Source organism: Tupaia chinensis, unplaced genomic scaffold (assembly GCF_000334495.1).
Source record: "Tupaia chinensis unplaced genomic scaffold, TupChi_1.0 Scaffold000469_1, whole genome shotgun sequence".
Taxonomy (NCBI): domain Eukaryota; kingdom Metazoa; phylum Chordata; class Mammalia; order Scandentia; family Tupaiidae; genus Tupaia; species Tupaia belangeri.
The window spans coordinates 1,337,010-1,356,896 of NW_006159978.1; the positions used below are offsets into that span (position 1 = coordinate 1,337,010).

A 19,887-nucleotide genomic window follows, 5' to 3' on the forward strand; every position below is an offset into this window, starting at 1 on the left:
ATCCAAGTCCCGAACTGGGTGGCTTAAAAGCTCAGGCCAGGCGCGTGTGTGTGTGCGTGCCCAAAATCCTAAGAGGATATTGAAGGAGAAGGGATTGCAGTGTGGCCATCCCCCCCAGGAGGTGATTTCTTTCTTTTTCTCTGTTTCTCTAGTAAGCACACGTACTCTACAGCAAAAAAACTCTAAAAAAAAAAAAAAGAGAGAGATCCCAACCATATTTCTTTCTTTCTTTTTTTTGTAGAGGGTTTTGCTATAGGGCACATGTGCTCACCAGAGAGACAGAAAGTGAGAAATCACACCCCCCCCGGGGGGGGGGGGGGGGCCCAAACCACAACACCTGGGATGGCCACACCACAATCCCTTCTCCTTCATTCTCCTCTCGGGATCTTGGGCGGGCACGCACGCACACGCGCCCGCCCGGCGTGAGTTTAAGCCACCAGGTCCGGGACTTGAACCGTGGTCAACCATATGGGAGTCCAACGACATAGCCACGCTAACTGCTGGTCCCTGATCCCAGCCATATTTCAAGGCCAGCATAAAGTAAAGCCTTCTCTTCCTCAGACTTCTTCAAGTAATCTGATCATATGCCCTCTCACCTTGTTTGTATTGCCTTCTACTGGGTATTTGTAACTTCCCATTTAGTTTCTAAGTCCAAGGGTACTATCCAGAGTGAGAAATGTTACCTTCATTGTACTGAGAACTTAGTGCAGTCCCAAGCCCATTATGAGCGTTCCTTAAATATTTGTTTTGTAGAATGTAGTGGGGAAGGAAGGGAAAGCATGAGAAGAAAGTATGAGAAAAATCTTATTTTTGACAAGGTTTCAATAGTACCATGACTGTGGGGACTGAAATCCAGGGCCTTTGTACAGCAGGGCTCTATTGCATTTTTATCTCCGTGGATTTTTTTAATAACCTGTGAACTTTCTTTGATGGGATAATTGGAATATTTTCACAGTGGGTTAGTTTCTGTGTGGTAGATGATACTCCATATACATGCTAACCTCTGCTTTGCTTAAACTTTTTCTTTTATACTAGTCTAAAGAAAAATTGATTAACAGCCTGAAAGAAGGCTCTGGCTTCGAAGGGCTAGATAGCAATACTGCCAATAGCGTGGAGCTAGAAGAACTTCGGCATGAGAAGGAGATGCAACGGGAGGAAATACAGAAGCTGATGGGCCAGATACATCAGCTCAGATCCGAATTACAGGTGAGAGTGCTTCACGCCACGGACACCGTTACCGGCTTGAACAGTTTGAGAGATGGTGGATTCTGTATTTGTGGGAAAGGGCATTAGTGAAATGATGTGTGATAATCCTCTGCTGGAATATTAGGTGCCATATAGAAGTGAATCTAAAGCAAAGACAGAGGTTTCTGGCCCACTGATTGTAAAGTTACGGGGATAAGAAGCACAGGTAACCCAGTCGTTCATCCAGGAGCTGTCTACCAAGAGCCTGCCATGTACCTTGGCTTGAAATTAATAACAGAGAACCAGACAATTCATATTTATGTGTCTTACATTCTAGTGATTGAAAATAGATTAGATTGGACTTGTCTATAATACTGGGATATTTCCTGATCACTAGAACAGGCTCAGTGATGGTCTATTAATTAGTTTTATTAATAATTTTATAATTAATGATTTTATGTATAATTACTATATTTAAAAGTAAAATTCAGCCACTTATTTCACATAAACTTGGGCCTTTAACATAGTGTCATAGGGAGTCTCTGAGGATGAGAGAAGACAGTGCAGATAATGAGTCTTTCTTTAAAAAAAAGACAAACTTTTTTCCAGGAATATCCTCTGTGTTAACTCTGCCTGTTGTTGATTTGTAAGACTTACGTGACCTACACAGAGAAGTGTGGATGGAGGTTCTGAGAATTGGGTATCTTGTCCTGAGTCCAGACATGAATATTAGACAGGCCTGGATGTGGATCCTGTCTTTGGTACTTAACAGACACGAGGCACGAAGCACTTCCTCCGCCGCTGAGCCTTAGTTTTCTCATCTGCAGGGCTCACAGCAGAGGCTCTGTCGACAAGAAGGGATCAAATGTCAAGGGCCTATCATTGTTCCTGACATGTAACAGACCCTCAGTACACAACAGCTGCTACTTATTTCTGGATTTTTTTCTTACCCTTCAAAATAGGAATTTTTTCTTATCTACAAATAGTTTTGAATTCCAAAGAGGTCAGTTCTATGAATTTAGAAAGTAGGTAGAGGATAAGCTTCCTCATGCCTGCGCTCACCCCTGTGAGATGATGGAAAATAGGATTTTTCTTTTTTTTTTAAAAAAAAGAATTATTTAACTTTATTTATTTATTTTCATTTGACCAGAGAGGACAGAGTAAGAGAGAGAGAGAGGGAAAGTGAGAAAGCAAGCTGCCAGGTCTGGTACTTGAACCATGGGGTCAGCCATGTGGGAGTCCAGCACCCTAAATCACCATGCCACCTGCTGGCTCCAGAAAGTAGGATTTTTCTAGTAAATATTTCATCAGCATCAGTAATGACGTTGACTCATTTTCCTACCTCTTCTCAAGAAATGTATGAAGTATGTAATAAAAAGTTTTAGGCCTAGCAAAATGAAAGAATTGTTCATAATTACAGTGGCTATCATTGCCTGAGCGCTTATGCGCCAGGCACTTACCCAGCCCTGGACAACCTTCCGTATATTACTTACCGTAATCCTGTGAGAGAGACAGTGTTCTCATCTTATGGTTGAAGAAGTTTAGGCACAGAGAAGGAAAGGCACTTGCCACAAGATTGGTATGTGGCAGAGGAAGGATAAGAACCTGAATCTGCCTTAACTCCAGAACATGTATCCTTAACCACTGTGCATACTGCCTGCCTCTCAGGAAGTTACCTGATTGAGTCAAATTGATGACAACAGTTAATTTACGTTCTGCTAACCCTGAAACTCAAAGGTAGAGAAAAGTTACTGTAATTATTGCTTTTTTTCCCCTCTAAGTCTGCAAAGTTAAGAGATTGAGCTCTAATTATTTAGGAGTGTTGTTAATCTCAGTTCTTTCTATGTGGATGTTGGGATGAGTGCAAAGCAGAATGTATCAAAAGAACACAAAATTGAGTTGTTGACTTTAATCTCCTGTGTTCTATATGAATGGATTTATGCTTGGCCCACGACCCACATAGGGAAAATACAGAAACCTAGAGTTGTTCTTTGCCACTACTAGATGTCACAGGAAATTCAGAAAGTGAATTTTGAGTTTAAAGAAGTGAGAGTAAAACAAATATGAGAAAACTTGAAGTCAAATAATAGTAATAAAGTTAAAGGAAGAAAATAATATGCTAACCTCAGGCAATATGAGGAAAATGTTGCGTTCTCTTGGATATTGAGTAGTGGTCCACACACACATTCATTCTCTCCTGTAGTTTCAATGGACTAATGTAGCAAAGTCCTTTCCGGTGTTCTCTTTCTTTTCAAAATCATTAGCTTTTGAGTGGAGACATAAACCTGAGTGAGTCGCGGGCCTCACATTCAGAACCCAGGTGGTTTATGTGCTGTGGCAGCTGGAGGACCCTGCTAGATCACATGCCCCTTGCAGGCCGAAACTTGTCTTTATCCCTCTGTGCCCACTGAGTCCATTTGATGGCGCATAACGGTAGGGCGGTGAACGTCGACCTGAACTATTAATTACCGCTTTTACCTGTGAGCTGCTTCTTTTTAGGATATGGAGGCTCAGCAGGTTAGTGAAGCAGAAGCAGCAAGAGAACAGCTGCAAGATCTACAGGACCAGATAGCTGGGCAGAAAGCTTCCAAGCAAGAACTAGAGACAGAATTGGACCGACTGAAGCAGGTAAGGACCTTAGACTGATGATTGCTGAGGAGGACTGTCCTCTGATGGGTGTAGGAGGAGAACGGCTAGGAAACAACTTGCTGAAGTTCTCAGCCTGAGCTCCGAGTGCTCATGTGGACAGCACCTTACAGGTCTGCCCCACTTACTGTCCTACCCACCTTGTTTTGTGCTTTTTAACAGATGAAAATAGAGGTACGAGGTGGTGATTGACTTGCCTAGCACCTACAGCTACTTAGAGAATAGAACAGAACCCAGGATTTCTGTCTTAGAGCCCAGAAGTCCTTCTACTACCCTAGCTGTATTTTATTATCTCTCCTTGTCAGCGTATATTTGTATAGAAAACTTAAAAACACTCTATGTTAGACAGTTGAGTTTCAAAATTTATTACATTTGTACTTTATTAATTATATTTTTACAGTAAATATTTTTTCATAGAAATATAAATACAGGGCTAGCCCCATAGCACAGCAGTTAATTGCTATGCATAGCAATACAGGAAGTCAAAACCTCCCATGAAAGTATTGAAAGCAGACTAGACCTTACAGAAAATAGAATCTCAGCTATAGAAGATAGAATCGCTGACCTAGAAAAATCCACCACAAGGACTGAGAAAATTGCCAAAAAAAAAATGAGAGTAATATACGAGAAATACTAGATACCATCAAATATCCAAACATCCATATAACTGGTATCCCAGAAGACGAAGAGACTCATAAGGGCATCGAAATCTATTCCATGAAATCCTGGAAGAAAACTTTCTAAACCTAGAGAGGCATTCAAAGATCCAGCCCCAAGAAATACAAAGGACCCCAAATAGAATCAACCCAAGAAGATCTTCTCCAAGACACATTATTGCCAGACTGACCAAAATCACAGACAAAGAAAAGATACTAAGATTGGTAAGAGAGAAATGTCAAGTTACTTACAAAAAATATCCCATCAGGCTAACAGTGAACCTCTCATCGGAAACAATGCAAGCAAGGAAAGAATAGGAAAATATATTCAAAGTGTTAAGGGAAAAGCAATTTCAATCAAGAATACTGTATCCAGCAAGATTATCCTTCACATGGGATGAAGAGACAAGAACATTCTCAGATAAACAAAACCTGAAAGAACTTACCAACACCAGACCAACTCTCTAAGAAGTTCTGAAGGGAGTGCTATACCTGGAAAATTAAATTCAGACACATGGAAATAAGAATTCAAAAACTAAGAAAATGGCTAACTTAATCGCAGGGACAAGTCTGGAGTTGAATATTATATCCCAGAATTCAACTGGAAAGATCAGACCACAACAGAAGACAGATTATGTACATGTGACTGAACTGGTGAAATAGAATTTTATGACTTTTTTTTTTTTGAGAGATTCTCACTATAGGGCGCGTGCGCTTGCCAGACAGACAGAGACAGAGAGACAGAAAGCGATAAATCACCCCCCAGGGGGGATGGTCACACCACAGTCCCTTCTTCTCCATTCTCCTCTCGGGATCTTAAGCACGCACGCACACGCGTCCGGCGTGAGTTTTAAGCCACCGGGTCCGGGACGTAAACCGTGGTCAACTATGTGGGAGTCCAGCGACACAGCCATTACGCTAACTGCTGGTTCCCAAATTTTATGACTTTTGACTAAAAGGTTGCCAATTCTTCTTCTAGGCTTTGTTTTCCAGTTTTAAGAATTTTTGTCCTGACTTGAGCTGCTGATAGGTTCATGTACCTACTATTTGAACAGAATCCTGACCTGTTTCCTGGCTTTAAGTTTTAAGCAACATTCCTTAGCATTTGATTTATTAAAGCTAAAACTGCTTTTCCTGAAATTGAAAAATATATTAAAAAATACCTATTTAATGACTGTAGTAAGCTATATAGTATCACCTAAGTGCTACCTTGTACTATATTCATTCCACTCAGTTTCACACCTAAGGTCAGACATGTATTCACAGATATGTGTATATCAGCTGAACTTGCTATTGAAAGTAGCCAGGTTATTTGAAAAACTTGGTGAATCAATAAAATGTGTGGGAGCAGCAGTTAGTGTAATGGCTATGTCGCTGGACTCCCACGTAGTCGACCATGGTTTGAGTCCCGGACCCAGTGGCTTAAACTCCCAGCGGGCGTGTGTGCATGCTCAAGATCCCGAGAGGAGAATGGAGGAGAAGGGATTGCAGCGTGGCCATCCCCCCTGGGGGGTGATTTCTCGCTTTCTGTCTCTCTGTCTCGGGCAAGCGCACATGCCCTATAGCAAAAACCTCTACAAAAAAAAAAAAAAAGAATAAAATGTGTGGGGGGAAAGGAATGGAAAACAACTGTAGACACCAGAGATAGTGTGGGAAGGGGGTGGGAAATGGCAGAGGATGAAAAATAGGGGGAAATATATGTATATACATGTATATATATGAAGCTAGAAATGGAAAATTATCGATGATAAGATGTATGATTAAGTCACTATGCAGTATATTCTGGATGGGAAATCACATTTTGTATATTGTGACTATGTTCAGTGAATTCATGTAAATTAATTAATTTTTAAAAATTTTTTAAAAAGATTTTATTTTCGCTATAGGGCATGTGTGCTCGCGGAAGAGACAGACAGGAAATAAGAAATCACCCTCTGGGGGATGACCACACTGCAATCCCTTCTCTTCCATTCTCCTCTCAAGATTTTAGGCACACACACACACACGTGCCTGACATGAGTTTTAAGCTGCCTGGTTTGGGATCTGAACCATGTTTAACTACATGGGAGTCCAGTGATGTAACCACTATGCCATCTGCTGGTCCCAAGCTAGTGATATTTTAAGTTGCCAGATGGTGCCTATGCTCACCAGAAAGAAAGAGAGAGAGTGCACACTCCCCGTTCAGACATGGTCACACCACTACGCCTTCCCCTTCATTGTTCTATCCTGTCTGATTTGGGGTGAACATACACATACACGTGTGTCTGGCATGTTTTTTAAGTTGCCAGAGCCAGATTTTGAACCACAATCTCCCATGTGGGATCTAGCTCCCATAACCACTAGACGACAAGGCCAGCTGTAGCTACTGATTTTTTATAAATCATTTTGTACTCCACCACCTTAATGAATTCTTAACTGTTTTTCTTTATTTTCTCATGTACTTTGTCCATTTTCCTATGGCGACTTTTGGCTTGTTTTTAAAAATCTGTATTATTAGAAGTCAAAGAAAGGAAAGAAAGAACAAAACCTTGTTGCTTCAATCCTTAGAAAAAGGATTCTATATTTACTAAATATTTATTGCGTGCTTTCTATGTCCAAGATAATAGACATAATAATACCAGTCTTTTTTATGTATGGTATGAATTCTTTCCAGTTTGTTCTCATTATTGTTATTATGTTCCTGAGATTCTTGAAAGGGTGGCACATTCTACCTCACTGCCACAAGATAATACTTCCTCTGTGTTTTTGGTGATAGAGCCTTTTAGCGGTCCTTTATGGGCCTGTATTTATAACATCATGCCAAATATTCCGCTTTCATCAGATCCATCCAATCTGTTCATTTATTCATTCTATACACACACGCTCTCTCTCACAGTAAGTGCCCACTAGTCAGGCACTGTTTCAGGTACTAGGGATCAGGTAGGGAACACTGATTAGCATCTACTTACTCATGCCTCACTTTATAGGAATTCCACTATGTAGAAGAAGATCTGTATCGGACAAAGAACACGTTGCAAAGCAGAATTAAAGATCGAGAAGAAGAAATTCAAAAGCTCAGGAATCAGGTATGAACGAGTATTCACAACTTGGGAAAAATGTGATTGTAAAGTGACATTTCTTTTAAAGGATGCAGTAAGCCCTCCTTTTCCCATATTTTCATTTGAGTTCTATTGGTATAGTAAGGTAAGTTATTTTCAGCCTGGTGTAGAATTGCCGTCTGATGCCGTCTGAGGCTAATTTTGCTATACATAGCTTACTTCTTACAGAAGTAGCTTGTAGCAAGAGTCACTTGAGGAGATGAGAAGCACCCTCAAATTTCGTACCTTCTGATCCCAGTGTGGTTGTGCTGATGGCAAGCTTCATACTGTGGTTTCTTTTCCCTAAGGAAAATCCAGTGAACAGTCGATAGATCTTTCAACTCTGAAAGTATTAAACATACAGAAAATAATGACACGCATCTGCCTACCAACCTGATTTACCAAAGCCTCTATCCTGCAGGGATGGAACCAAGCCCCCACTCACTCTAACATTGTACACGGCCTTTCCTCCCTTACAGTTGTACTGACTTGGTATATAATGGGCCCTTTAATCACTCAAATAATTTACATGAACATTCTTCATTTTTTAGTTAGCTAATGACTTACTTTGAACCTTAAGAACGCAAATAATTTTAGTCTTTTAAGTTCTCAGACTTGATAGTAGTCCATAATTTAAAATGTAAAATATTTTGTCTTATCTTTTAAGAATTAACAGCTGACTGATAGGAGTGTTCCCTCCTCCTCCTCCCTGCATCTGTGAGATGATGTAATGTGATTTGCCAGCCCAACCAAAGTCGAAGGAAGGAAGGAACAAAACCACTAACTGGTTTAATCCTTAGAGGAAGGATTTGTGTTTACTAAACATTTATTGAGTGCCTTCTGTGTCTAAAATATGGTGCCATTTTTGTTGATCAAGAATTAACCATAGGAGGATTTCTCTTAAAGATTTTTCAACTAATTAGAACAGAGGAAAACCCTAGTCTTTGAAAATTGACTTACACAGTTTGAAAGACATCAGCCACTCACTACATTAAAAAAAATAAAAACCTCAAAATCAGAATGAGGGGGCTGGCAGGTGGTGTGGTGGTTAAGGGCACTGGACTCCCACATGGCCCCTGGACCTGGGGGCTTGCTTTTTTGCTTTCCCTCTCTCTCTCGCTCACTTGCTCTCTTTTGCTCTACCCTTCTCTGGGGTAGAGAGACTAATTAAAAATAGATGAAGAAATAAATAAAGTTAAATAAAATAATTCTTTTAAAAAATCAGAATGAATGAATTATTTTATTTTATTTTATTTTATTTTATTTTATTTTTTTTAGGTTTTTGCCATAGGGTGTATGTGCTCCCAGGGTAGACAGAGACAGTGAAAGGGAAAGTGAGAAATCAGTCTTGGGGGGGTGACTACACCACAGTCCCTTCTCCTCCATTCTCCTTCTGAGATTTTGAGTACACATGCATATGGTGCCCGATGGGTATTTCAGGCCTCCAGGTCTGGGACTCAAACTGTAGTTGGTCTTGTGGGAGCCCAGCACTTTAGACACCACACCACCTGCTGGTTCCCAGAATGGGTTAAGATTTATTTTGAATGAAGAAAAAAAAATGCTGCTTCTGCTTATCTTATTATCTTTGGGCCTCCTGAGAGAACAATATGTTGGTTAAAATAAAGTGAGGTTGCCAGTTTTAAATTTTTTTTATTCTTTAAAAGCTATCATATGGGGGAACCAGCAGTTAGCATAATGGCTATGTCGCTGGACTCCCACGTAGTCAACCGCGGTTTGCGTCCCGGACCCGGTGGCTTAAAACTCACGCCAGGCGCGTGTGCATGCATGCCCAAGATCCCGAGAGGAGAATGGAGGAGAAGGGATTGCGGCGTGGCCATCCCCCCTGGGAAGGTGATTTCTCGCTTTCTGTCTCTCTGTCTCTCTCTGTCTGTCTGGCGAGCGCACGCGCCCTATAGCGAAAATCTCTCCAAAAAAAAAAAAAAGCTATCATATGGGAATGGATAAAAACATATGGAAAAAATAAATCTTAATCTTTTTCTCCTAATCAGATTTGTAAAGTTAACAAAAATTAATTTAGAAAGAAACTAGGCCTGAGTATCAGGGAATTTTTTTGCAATTTAGAAGAAGACAGATTTCATAGAGAAATCATTAAAAAGTGCTAATGATAGAAGAAAAAATATAATAAATTAGAATTCATTAAAATTATAGTTGTTTGCTCATCAAAAGACATTATTGTGGGCCAGCAGTGGCATGGTGGACTCCCATATGGCCAACTGCAGTTTCAGTCCTGGATCTGGCAGCTTGAAAATCACAGCACATGTGCATGCGTGCCCAAAATCCAAAGAAGAGAATGGAGAAGGGACTGCAGCATGGCCATCCCCCAGGGAGGTGATTTCTCCCTTCCTGTCTGTCTCTCCAGCGAGCACATGTATCCTATAGCAAAAATCTCTCTCTAAAAAAATGTTTAAAAAGAATAGGCAAAACTAAATCCTGGTAATAAAAAAATCAAGACCAGTGGTTGTCTGTGGTGTGGAATCATTCTCTATTTGGATCTGGGTGTTGGTTACATAGTTACACATTAATCAGAACTCACATGCTTAAGGTATAGGTGTTTCACCATATGTGCATTTTCTCTTGACTCAACAATGCTAATAGTTGGAGTAAGTTGATTATAGGGGATTGCAATATAATCTTAAAATTGAGCCTTTTTTTTTTTTTTAGAGAGGTTTTCGCTATAGGACGCGTGCGCTCTCCAGACAGAGACAGAGAGACAGAAAGTGAGAAATCACCCCCCAGAGGGGATGGTCATGCCGCAATCCCTTCTCCTCCATTCTCCTCTTGGGATCTTGGGCACGCACGCACACGCGCCCGGTGTGAGTTTTAAGCCACCAAGTCCAGGACGTGAACCACGGTCGACCATGTGGGAGTCCAGCGACATAGCCATTACGCTAACTGCTGGTTCCCAGAGCCTTTTTTTTTTAAACAGTAAGTAAATTGTAGTTTGTACTCCATGTAATTCCATTTGGTCATTGTGAACCTAACTCTGGGAGTGCAATAAGGGATTCAGAAGGAAGAAAGCTAATTTTAAAAAGAATATTATTTATATAATTTTATTCATTTATTCATTTAATTTGACCAGAGAGAGAGGGAAAGTGAGAAAGCAAACCACCAAGTCCAGGACTCGAACCATGTGGGAATATCCAGTGCCTTAACCACCACGCTACCTGTTGGTCCCAGAAAGTTAATTTTAGAAATGCTTACGTATTACAGGTACTATGTTAGATGTGTTATATGTTATTTCATTTAGTAAGCATCATAGTCTGTGACCAAGGAAATGGAGACAGATTGGGTAGCTTTCTCAAGACTGTAGCTAGGGGCTATAAACTTGGGTTGAACTGTTGGCCTCTTTCAAAACCGAGCTGATGAAGAGGGGTTCTTGTTTCACGGAGCTGACTTTTTTGCCACCTCAGTGAATTTAGGGTGTTATCAGAGTAATGAGTGTATGCGCAGACGCAGACGCTTGGGAATCTCAGCAGGAGGGAAGGCAAGTGAGGAAGTCTGAGATCAGAACAGGCTAGAGCCATGGGAGAGGATGTCAGTGAAGAGGCCTTGAAGGCAAGTAGAGCCCAGATAGGGGCAGGGGGGCTGCAAGGGGAGTTGTCCCGGCAGGGAAGTGTGACCAGGAAAGCAGAGGCTGAAGAAATGTTGACGGACAAGATCAAATAGAAGATGGAACAAAGGAAGTTGTCAGCCAGACCCTTCCTGAAAAACTCGTTTCAAACCCCTGCATGCCATGTGCACCAGGTGCTGCTGTCCTCTCCACACGAGGAGAGATTCATAGAGGTAGAGCAGTTCGTTCAGAGTCAGAAAGCTAGAAAGTTACAGAGCACAGATGAAAACCCAAGGCCATGGTCTTCGCACTGCAGCACAGCTGTTGTATTATGGAGGGTTTCGAATTTCTACCAAAAAGTCTGAACTGTGTCCTATAAACTCATGCTTTCAAATATTTTTGACCATGATGCCATAGCAAAAAACCAAGCAACAAACAAAAAATCGTTTACATCACATCTTTCACACACGCACATACCAGACCCAAAAGTTTTACAGAACACTGTCACATATGGCATGTATAAATGGCAGAATATGGTCTCCCATTCTATTGTAATTCATTTTCTTTTTTTTTTTTTTTTTTGGAGAGGTTTTTTTTTTTCGCTTTAGGGCGTGTGTGCTCGCCAGACAGAGAGAGACATAGAGACAGAAAACAAGAAATCACCCCCCAGGGGGGATGGTCACGCCGCAATTCCTTCTCCTCCATTCTCCCCTCAGGATCCCGGGCACGCATGCACACGCGCCCGGCGTGAGTTTCAAGCCACCGGGTCCGGGACACGAACCGCAGTCGACCACGTGGGAGTCCAGCGACATAGCCATTACGCTAACTGCTGGTTCCCCTATTGTAGTTCATTTTCTTAATGCTGATTTGTGACTCACCAATTCCATTTTTTGACCATTAATATAGCTTGAAAATTGCTTCTGTAGACAGTGAAAGAATCATTAGAATTTTGAGAAATCAGTTCCACAGGCTACCTGTGAAAATGTAGTAACATGCTTTGTGTGTTGTGTGACTCTCATCTTATGTAATTCATGAACACTTTGCCTTTCAGCTTACCAATAAGACTTTAAGCAACAGCAGTCAGTCCGAGTTGGAAAATCGGCTCCATCAGCTGACAGAGACGCTCATCCAGAAGCAGACCATGCTGGAGAGCCTCAGCACGGAAAAGAACTCTCTGGTCTTTCAGCTGGAGCGCCTCGAGCAGCAGATGAGCTCTGCCTCTGGAAGTAGCAGCAATGGATCGTCTATCAGCATGCCTGCCATCGACAGTGGTGAAGGTAACCAGAAACAAGGACTCTCAGAAGAATCTTCAATTCATTTCATGGCCTAATTTCCAACCTTGCTTATTCAGACATGATTTTAAAGAGTGACAGACCATTTTAATTTGAGAAGAAACCTCATTCAGTGAAGGGCCTAATTTTCTCCTGATGGGAGACCTGGGCTATCTCTATTTAATGTCGTCATTAGGGAACTGGAGAGTGGATTAATTAATAACCCTTATAGTACTGGACTTGGAGGAAGGAGGTCTGAGGATTAGTAATCATTGATATGTGCAAGATACTTAACAAGATGATGCTGACAAAGTAAATAATTCAATAGAAAGGAGCTTTTAGGAAACACGAAGCAAGATCTGCTTTAATAATCTTCCAGTAAATAATTGTAATTATTAAAGCTAATATGTAGTTCACATAAGTACATCCATGCTCTGTAATTTTAATGGAGAAATCTGGAGATTCCCAAAATACATCATCAAAATGATGTTACTTTGTCAACATAACAGGTTTTTCATCTTAGAATGATGGTCTCTCAGTTCTTTGGCTTTTTTTTTTTTTAATTAAAAGCATTTTTTAAGAGATGCAGAATACCAGGTGTAGGGGTGGAATTAAAATTGAATCAGGACAGTCAAAGAGGAGACCTGATTGAAAGTGGCACTTGACTGCGGGAGGTAAGGGAGCAAACCCTGAGCAGGCCTAAAGGAAGGTGTTCCTGGCAGAGAGAAGAGCAGGCAAGAGGCCCCGAGGCAGGCGTATTCCTGGAATGTCTGAGGAAAGACAGGAAGGACAGTGCAGCCAGAGTGGGCCGAGTGAGGGGAGAGTAGTGTACGGTGCATTAGAGAGCACCAAGAGGTTAGGCCTGTGTGGCGACTCATTCAGAATAAGGTGGAAGCCTTCGAAGGGCCTTGACAGGTGACTGATCTGACTGGCGTGTTAGTAGGATGCCCGGCTGTGTCTCGAGAATAGTCTGCAGAGCGCTAGGAGCAGAGGCGGGGACACCAGCTGGGAGCCATTGCGTTAATCCATTTGAGGGTTGGGGATCTAGACCAGAGAGGGGTTTAGGGGTGGATTAAGGATTTACTTTAAAGGTGAGCTGACTGTGTTGGCACATTGGATGTGGAGTTTGACAGAAAGGAAGGAAGAAGGTTCTTGGCCTGAGCAGATGGAAGGATGGAGTGGTCGTGTACTGAGATAGAGAAAACAGCAGGAGAGGCAGGTTGACAGAGAGATCAGGAAGTTGGAATCATGGGGTTGGGATCTAAGTGAGGTGTCCGTGAGACAGCAGGGGGAGACGAATTGGCAGCAGGATGAGGCTGGGGCGTGGGGTCCTCGGGGTTGTAGAAAGGTGTCTGGCCTCACTCCTACTAACATGTGAGCAGTGGGCCCATCGACTCTCCCCAGGACTTGATATTTGTAAGCTCTTTAATTTTTGCTAGAATCGTCTTATCAGTTTTCTTTTGGTGGATATGGAAGTGTAAACATTTTGTACAATAAATTTGCTTATCTTTTCATTATGGTTTCATGTACACTGGCCGTTGTAATGCTTACAAAATTGGCTCTGAGAACTATTTCCACGTATACTGCAATGTGTTTCTGACTGTAATTGTCTTAGATAGGTGGTTTTGGTGTTAGTACACTAATTTATTTACTTATTTTAATAGGCACACGTCTGCGAAATGTTCCTGTTCTTTTTAATGACACGGAAACGAATCTGGCAGGAATGTATGGAAAAGTTCGCAAAGCTGCTAGTTCAATTGACCAGTTTAGGTAAGCGGTGTGGACCACAGCTGTCTACACAATGTTCTCTGGAACTTCAGCCACAGTGAGTCCCATCAGGCAGAGCAGATACTTCAAGTGACATTTACCAAATCCTTTTCATGATATTTCAGTGTCATGAAATTGCTTCAAGAGGTGCCTATGTCTCCATGTCATTGCAGATGGTTAACCCTGACCATTGCTTTCCTGCCTAAAAACTCTTTAAACCTTATTGAGAAAGCTTCCATTTCATGTAGTGTCCATTTTGAATGTTTTATCCCATTTTACATCCCATTTACATTTGAATGTTTAGTATTTTATCATGTAACTAAAATGGAAGATGCTACCATTTATAACTGATCAATACTTATTTTAATATTGGGCTGTTGGAAAAGTCATGATGTATTTTTCTATGCAAATATGCATCATGACTTTTCCAACAACCCAATATATCATATATTACATACATATTTACTTTATATGTTATACATATTTATATACAGATCTTTTTTACCAGCAGACATCTACCTTATAAGAAAATGTCCTAAAAGTTTGCATATAGTCTTGATAAAAGTTCATGTCCAGCAGGTGGAATAGTGGTTAATGTGCTGGACTCCCACATGACCGACGGCAATTCGAGTCCTAGACCCAGCAGTTTGAAATTTACACTGGGAATGTGTGCATCTGTACCCGAAATCCTGAGAGGAAAATGGAGGAAAAGGGATTGTGGCATGGCCATCCCTCCTTGGGGGTTATTTCTCTCTCTCTCTCTCTCTCTCTCTCTCTCTCTCTCTCTCTCTGGCAAGCACATATGCCTTGTAACAAAAATCTTTCTCTAAAAAAAGAAAAAAGTTCATGTCTAAATAACCTACTATATACCCTTTTCCTTTTTAGTGTTATAATGAAACACTTTTAATAAATTCTGCATAGTAATCTTAACTTTTTGTGTCAGAATAGAGCTATGTTAACACCATAGCTCTGTTAAAAATAATACACTAAGATTCCTGAAGCAGTGTCAGGTTAAACACATGTATTTCAGCTTCGTTTATTCAAGGTACACCGTGATCCTTAGAGAACCTGTGTTCAGTGCTGTGCTAGAAGGCAGTGAAAGGAGCAGAGGGCCAATGTGCATGTACACGGATCCATCCTGATAGGGGCCGAAGGCTGCAGAGAGGCCTGAAGGATGATGTCTGCACTTCATACCTCGTGCTACACATACTTATTCAAGTGCTCTTACTTGAAATTCTATAGCTCTGCAGCTTACAGGGGCACGTATGAGGGCTTTTCACAGAAGATGCATGATTTTAAATGTTTTAATTCAGAATAAACTCATATATTCCATTTCATTCCATTTTCCCATGAACATTTTGAAGTCCTCTCATGTCTATTCAAAAGCTTCCAGATTAGCTATTTGTAGGTGCATGCCAACCAGACTCTGTTTATTCCTAGTCACAAGATTGACACCCATCTTAGCTTTTGTATTCTTTGTATTTCCTAAAAGAACAATGATTTAGAGAAGGACCAGGTTTGCCTCCTAAAATTGTGGTCAGAGAATTAAGAGAAATAGTTTGTGCAAAACTTTAACAGCCAAGCACCAAGTAATGCTAAAAGTATTTGTTTACTACTATAATATTTCTGTATTTGTATTAATTCAGTCATGGGCTAGCAGGTGATGTGGAGGTTAATGTGGCAGGATCTGACATGGCAGACACTGCAGTTCAACTCCTGGACCCGGTGGCTTGGAAAACTATGCCCAGCACATGTGCATGCATGCCCCAAATCTTGAGAGGTAGCAGGAGAAGGGATTGTGACATGGCCATCCCCCTGGGGGGTGATTTCTCACTTTCCCCTCTCTCTCTCTCTCTCTCTCTCTGGTGAGTGCATGCACCCTATAGCAAATTTTTTTAAAAAATCATTTAAGGGACCAGCAGATGGCGTAATGGTTACATTGCTGTACTCCCACATAGTCAACTGCGGTTCGAGTCCTGGATGCAGTTGGCTTAAAACTCACTCTGGGCATGTGTGCATGCATGCCAAAAATCCCAAAAGGAGAATGGAGAAGGGATTGCGGCATGGCCATCCCCCCTTGAAAGTAATTTCTTATTTTTTTGTCTCTGTCTCTCCAGCGAGCACATGCGCCCTACAGCAAAAATCTCTCTCAAAAAAAAAAAAATTTAGTAACATATTATAAAGTCACTCTTCTGTGATTGCCAAATAGGTTATTTAAACGAATGAAAATATCATTCGATATTACCACAGGAAGATTCGTTTCGAGTGTAACTGTCTCTCCTCCTCTCTTCCTACCCCATTCTCTTTGCACAGTATCCGTTTGGGAATTTTCCTCCGAAGATACCCCATAGCACGAGTTTTTGTAATTATATATATGGTAAGTGAATTTGTTTGAAAAAATAGTGCTTCCCTTGATTTTTAGCCAGTCGGGTTTTTTGTTGTTGTTGTCATTGTGGGTTGGTAATCTTACTGATTTTTTAGCGATCAGTTTTCAAAGAGTAGAACTCATTTTTGTTAATTATGATTTGCTTCTTAGATTATAAATGAATAATTCATTACGTATGAACATGAACAAAGTCTTCTCAGCTACAAATAAAATTAACTTTAGTGTAGTTCAATAGTTACTTCCATTCTAAACCCCTCTAATGTTATAAATACAATGTAGAGGCAACCAATTTCATTTTCTCTTGATGTTGTAAAGTTTCTTTAATATTTTTCATGGGCTTTGCTTCATTTTCTGAGAGGCTCTCAAGACTGACTTATTTTCTTCTAGATTTCTTAGCTAAGAGATGGTTAAAGTAGTTCGAGATGTCACTTCCGGTGTCTGAATACTCGGAGTAGTGTATCTGCTGGCGGCTGGCTTGAATGAAGATGGGCCATTTTCTTGAATAGAAATATAAGGCTACTTAGAAAGATGCTTTCAGGCCAGGTAGGGATATGGTGATCAAGACAGCTGGATCCCACATGACCCACATGTAGTTAGAGGCCCAGACCCGGCAGCTTGGAAAGTGCGTGGGTGCCCAAAATCCCAAAAGGAGGGAGAAACGGAGGAGGGTTGCAGTGTGACCATTCCCCATGGGGGGTGCTCTCTCACTCTGTGTGTCTCACTGTCTCTCCTTGGCAAGTGTACACACCGTCTGGCAAATTAAAAAGAAAGAAGGAATGGAATTTTCCCTGTGATCCACTAGAGGGAAGAGTTATTCTTCTGAATAAAAAGTTTTAAAGGAGGGAAGGATAGGGAGAACGTCAGCAACAAAACTGAATGTCGGCAGAAAAGATCCTGAATATGCTTCTACAGGGGTGATTTCCCAGGCACTAGGCATTACGGGTAAAACGGGCCCCATCTGCCAGCAGGAAATGTGGTTTCTTGCACACTGAAGTAGCAAGGCTCTTAGTGGTAGAATTTCACATCATTTCAATACCTCTATGAGGAAACTAGCTGGATTTTAACACTGTGGGTTGTGTATTAGACCCTAAATCAGCCTCTGAAACTTGACACGTTAGTCCTGTTGAGGAATGTTGACCAGATCTTAACTACATTCTCTTTCAAAACATCAAGCATGACTGTTCCTAAAGCCCTTCTTGCCAGCTTCGTGTGTGTCAGGCAGTTTTAATTACGCCCCCTACCCTGCCTCACAGTCACCTGCTTGGTTTTCTGCCTACGTAGGCCTGTTGTGAATGTGTTTACATTCACTCCTCTGCGCTGAGAATTCTGTAGTATAGCAACCCTTCATTACTCTCAGTGCACGCAGCTCAGTTCATCGTTTGTTGGTTCATTCCTCCCCTCATTATCCAGTAAACATGGACTGAGCCCTGTAATAGTGTAGACACAGAGTGTCCTACAGGGACAGGGAGCTCGTGGTTCATGCCCTCAGTGCACTATCCCATGGGCCTGTGGTAAAGACAGACTGGCTAATCCGTAACTGTTTTTCTTTCTTTAGGCTTTGCTTCACCTCTGGGTCATGATTGTGCTGTTGACTTACACACCAGAAATGCACCGTGACCAACCGTACAGCAGATGAACTGAGCCCGGTGGCTTCGGCGATTGGCTGTCTTCTTCTGAACATGGGATCTGCCTAAAATTCCTGAGGAGGGTGCACAGGATGGCTTTAGCACTACAACCGTTAACTTTTTAAGTTATTATATAGGTTCTCTGCCACCTAAATCTCCCTCTTCTGTCCTCCAGATGATGCGTTTCTAAAACAGTTTAACAAGCTCAGCTCTGCTTTTTCTGAGTTCACCAGTCCTCGTGTGTACGTATAGACAGAGGGAGAGGAGAGAGAGGCTGGGTTCACTCTGTACAGACCTCCCTGTTCGTTAGGTGACACTGATTGTGGGCTATAATCAGGGAAACTAATTGTATTTAGTGAGAAAAATAAAAAGTCTTCTTTTTTGATAATTCAGTCTGCTTTTATATTTTCATATATTTAACTTTGCAAATAGATGTTTACTTTTTACATGTTAAAGGCTGGTGTCAATCTTTGTATGTACATAAATAAAATTGACTGTGTAGTTTTCTTTTTTTTAAGAATAAAGATTTTTTTTGATCTCCAGTAAAAAAAAAACCTTAGCAGGTGGACTTTGGTGAGTAGAGCCCTCACTCGCAGCTGGAGTCACCGTGTGCGACTGAGCAGCCCCGGCTCAGCCCGGCTCAGCCCCGGTGCTGTCTTCCTTTGATTCTTGGTCATTCGCTCATTGCCCTCCTCCTTTTCCCCTTTTCTCCAGGTGATACTTGGGTTAACTTCTGACACCTAGAGCCCCCACTTAACAGCATTTTGGAATCAAGTCTGTTTTAGCAACTTTGTGTTTTTAAACACTCTAATGCAGAAATACTACAGCGTTCTTTGAAGAGAGACATTTTCTTTGACTGAAGTTCAGTATAATGTCTGTTTTGATTTTCCTTTTCATCAACATGTCTGAATTCTTAAATCATTTGTGGCCTGGTGGTGTCTCTTCATGTGGAATTAATATACTTAGGGTTTGGGATGTGCAAGGTGCATTCCTTCCTCTCTGAAGCAGTCTACTTGGGGCCTAACAAAACCGACCAGAGTTCCTATCCTTATGATAGCTCTACCACGACTCTAATTGGCATTAACCCCTGTAAATCTTACCACAGTTTTTTTTTTTTTTTTTTTGGAGAGGTTTTCGCTATAGGGTGGGTGCGCTCGCCAGACAGAGACAGAGAGACAGAAAGCGAGAAATCACCCTCCAGGGGGTATGGTCACGCCACAATCCCTTCTCCTCCATTCTCCTCTCGGGATCTTGGGCACGCACACACACGCGCCCGGCGTGAGTTTTAAGCCACCAGGTCTGGGACGCGAACCGCGGTCGACTACGTGGGAGTCCAGCGACATAGCCATTACGCTAACTGCTGGTTCCCATCTTACCACAGTTTTGATACACTATTAGCTATGTTTCTTGTTTTTCTTCAGAAAATGAAGTGGTTTTTTTTTTTAAAGCTTTTTGCTATAAGGGCGGGTGAGCTCACCAGAAAGACAGAGAGACACAGAGAGACAGAAAGCGAGAAATCACCCTCCAGGGGGTATGGTCACGCCACAATCCCTTCTCCTCCATTCTCCTCTCGGGATCTTGGGCACGCACACACACGCGCCCGGCGTGAGTTTTAAGCCACCAGGTCTGGGACGCGAACCGCGGTCGACTACGTGGGAGTCCAGTGACATAGCCATTATGCCAACTGCTGGTCCCCAGAAAAT

General features: G+C 41.7%; 1 protein-coding gene across 3 annotated transcripts in view; it reads left to right on the forward strand.

Moving 5' to 3' along the window:
* GOLGA5 (golgin A5) overlaps positions 1–18,572 on the forward strand; it is a 38,664-nt gene extending 20,092 nt beyond the window's left edge. For all 3 annotated transcript variants that reach the window (XM_006155812.3, XM_006155811.3, XM_006155813.3), the window contains exons 7-13: positions 1,036–1,206; positions 3,685–3,813; positions 7,454–7,552; positions 12,187–12,412; positions 14,071–14,176; positions 16,487–16,550; positions 18,115–18,572. In XM_006155812.3, the coding sequence (XP_006155874.1) occupies positions 1,036–1,206; positions 3,685–3,813; positions 7,454–7,552; positions 12,187–12,412; positions 14,071–14,176; positions 16,487–16,550; positions 18,115–18,195 (876 nt within the window). In that variant the 3' untranslated portion in view covers positions 18,196–18,572. The remainder of the gene's footprint in view (positions 1–1,035; positions 1,207–3,684; positions 3,814–7,453; positions 7,553–12,186; positions 12,413–14,070; positions 14,177–16,486; positions 16,551–18,114) is intronic.
* The last annotated feature ends 1,315 nt before the right edge of the window (positions 18,573–19,887 follow it).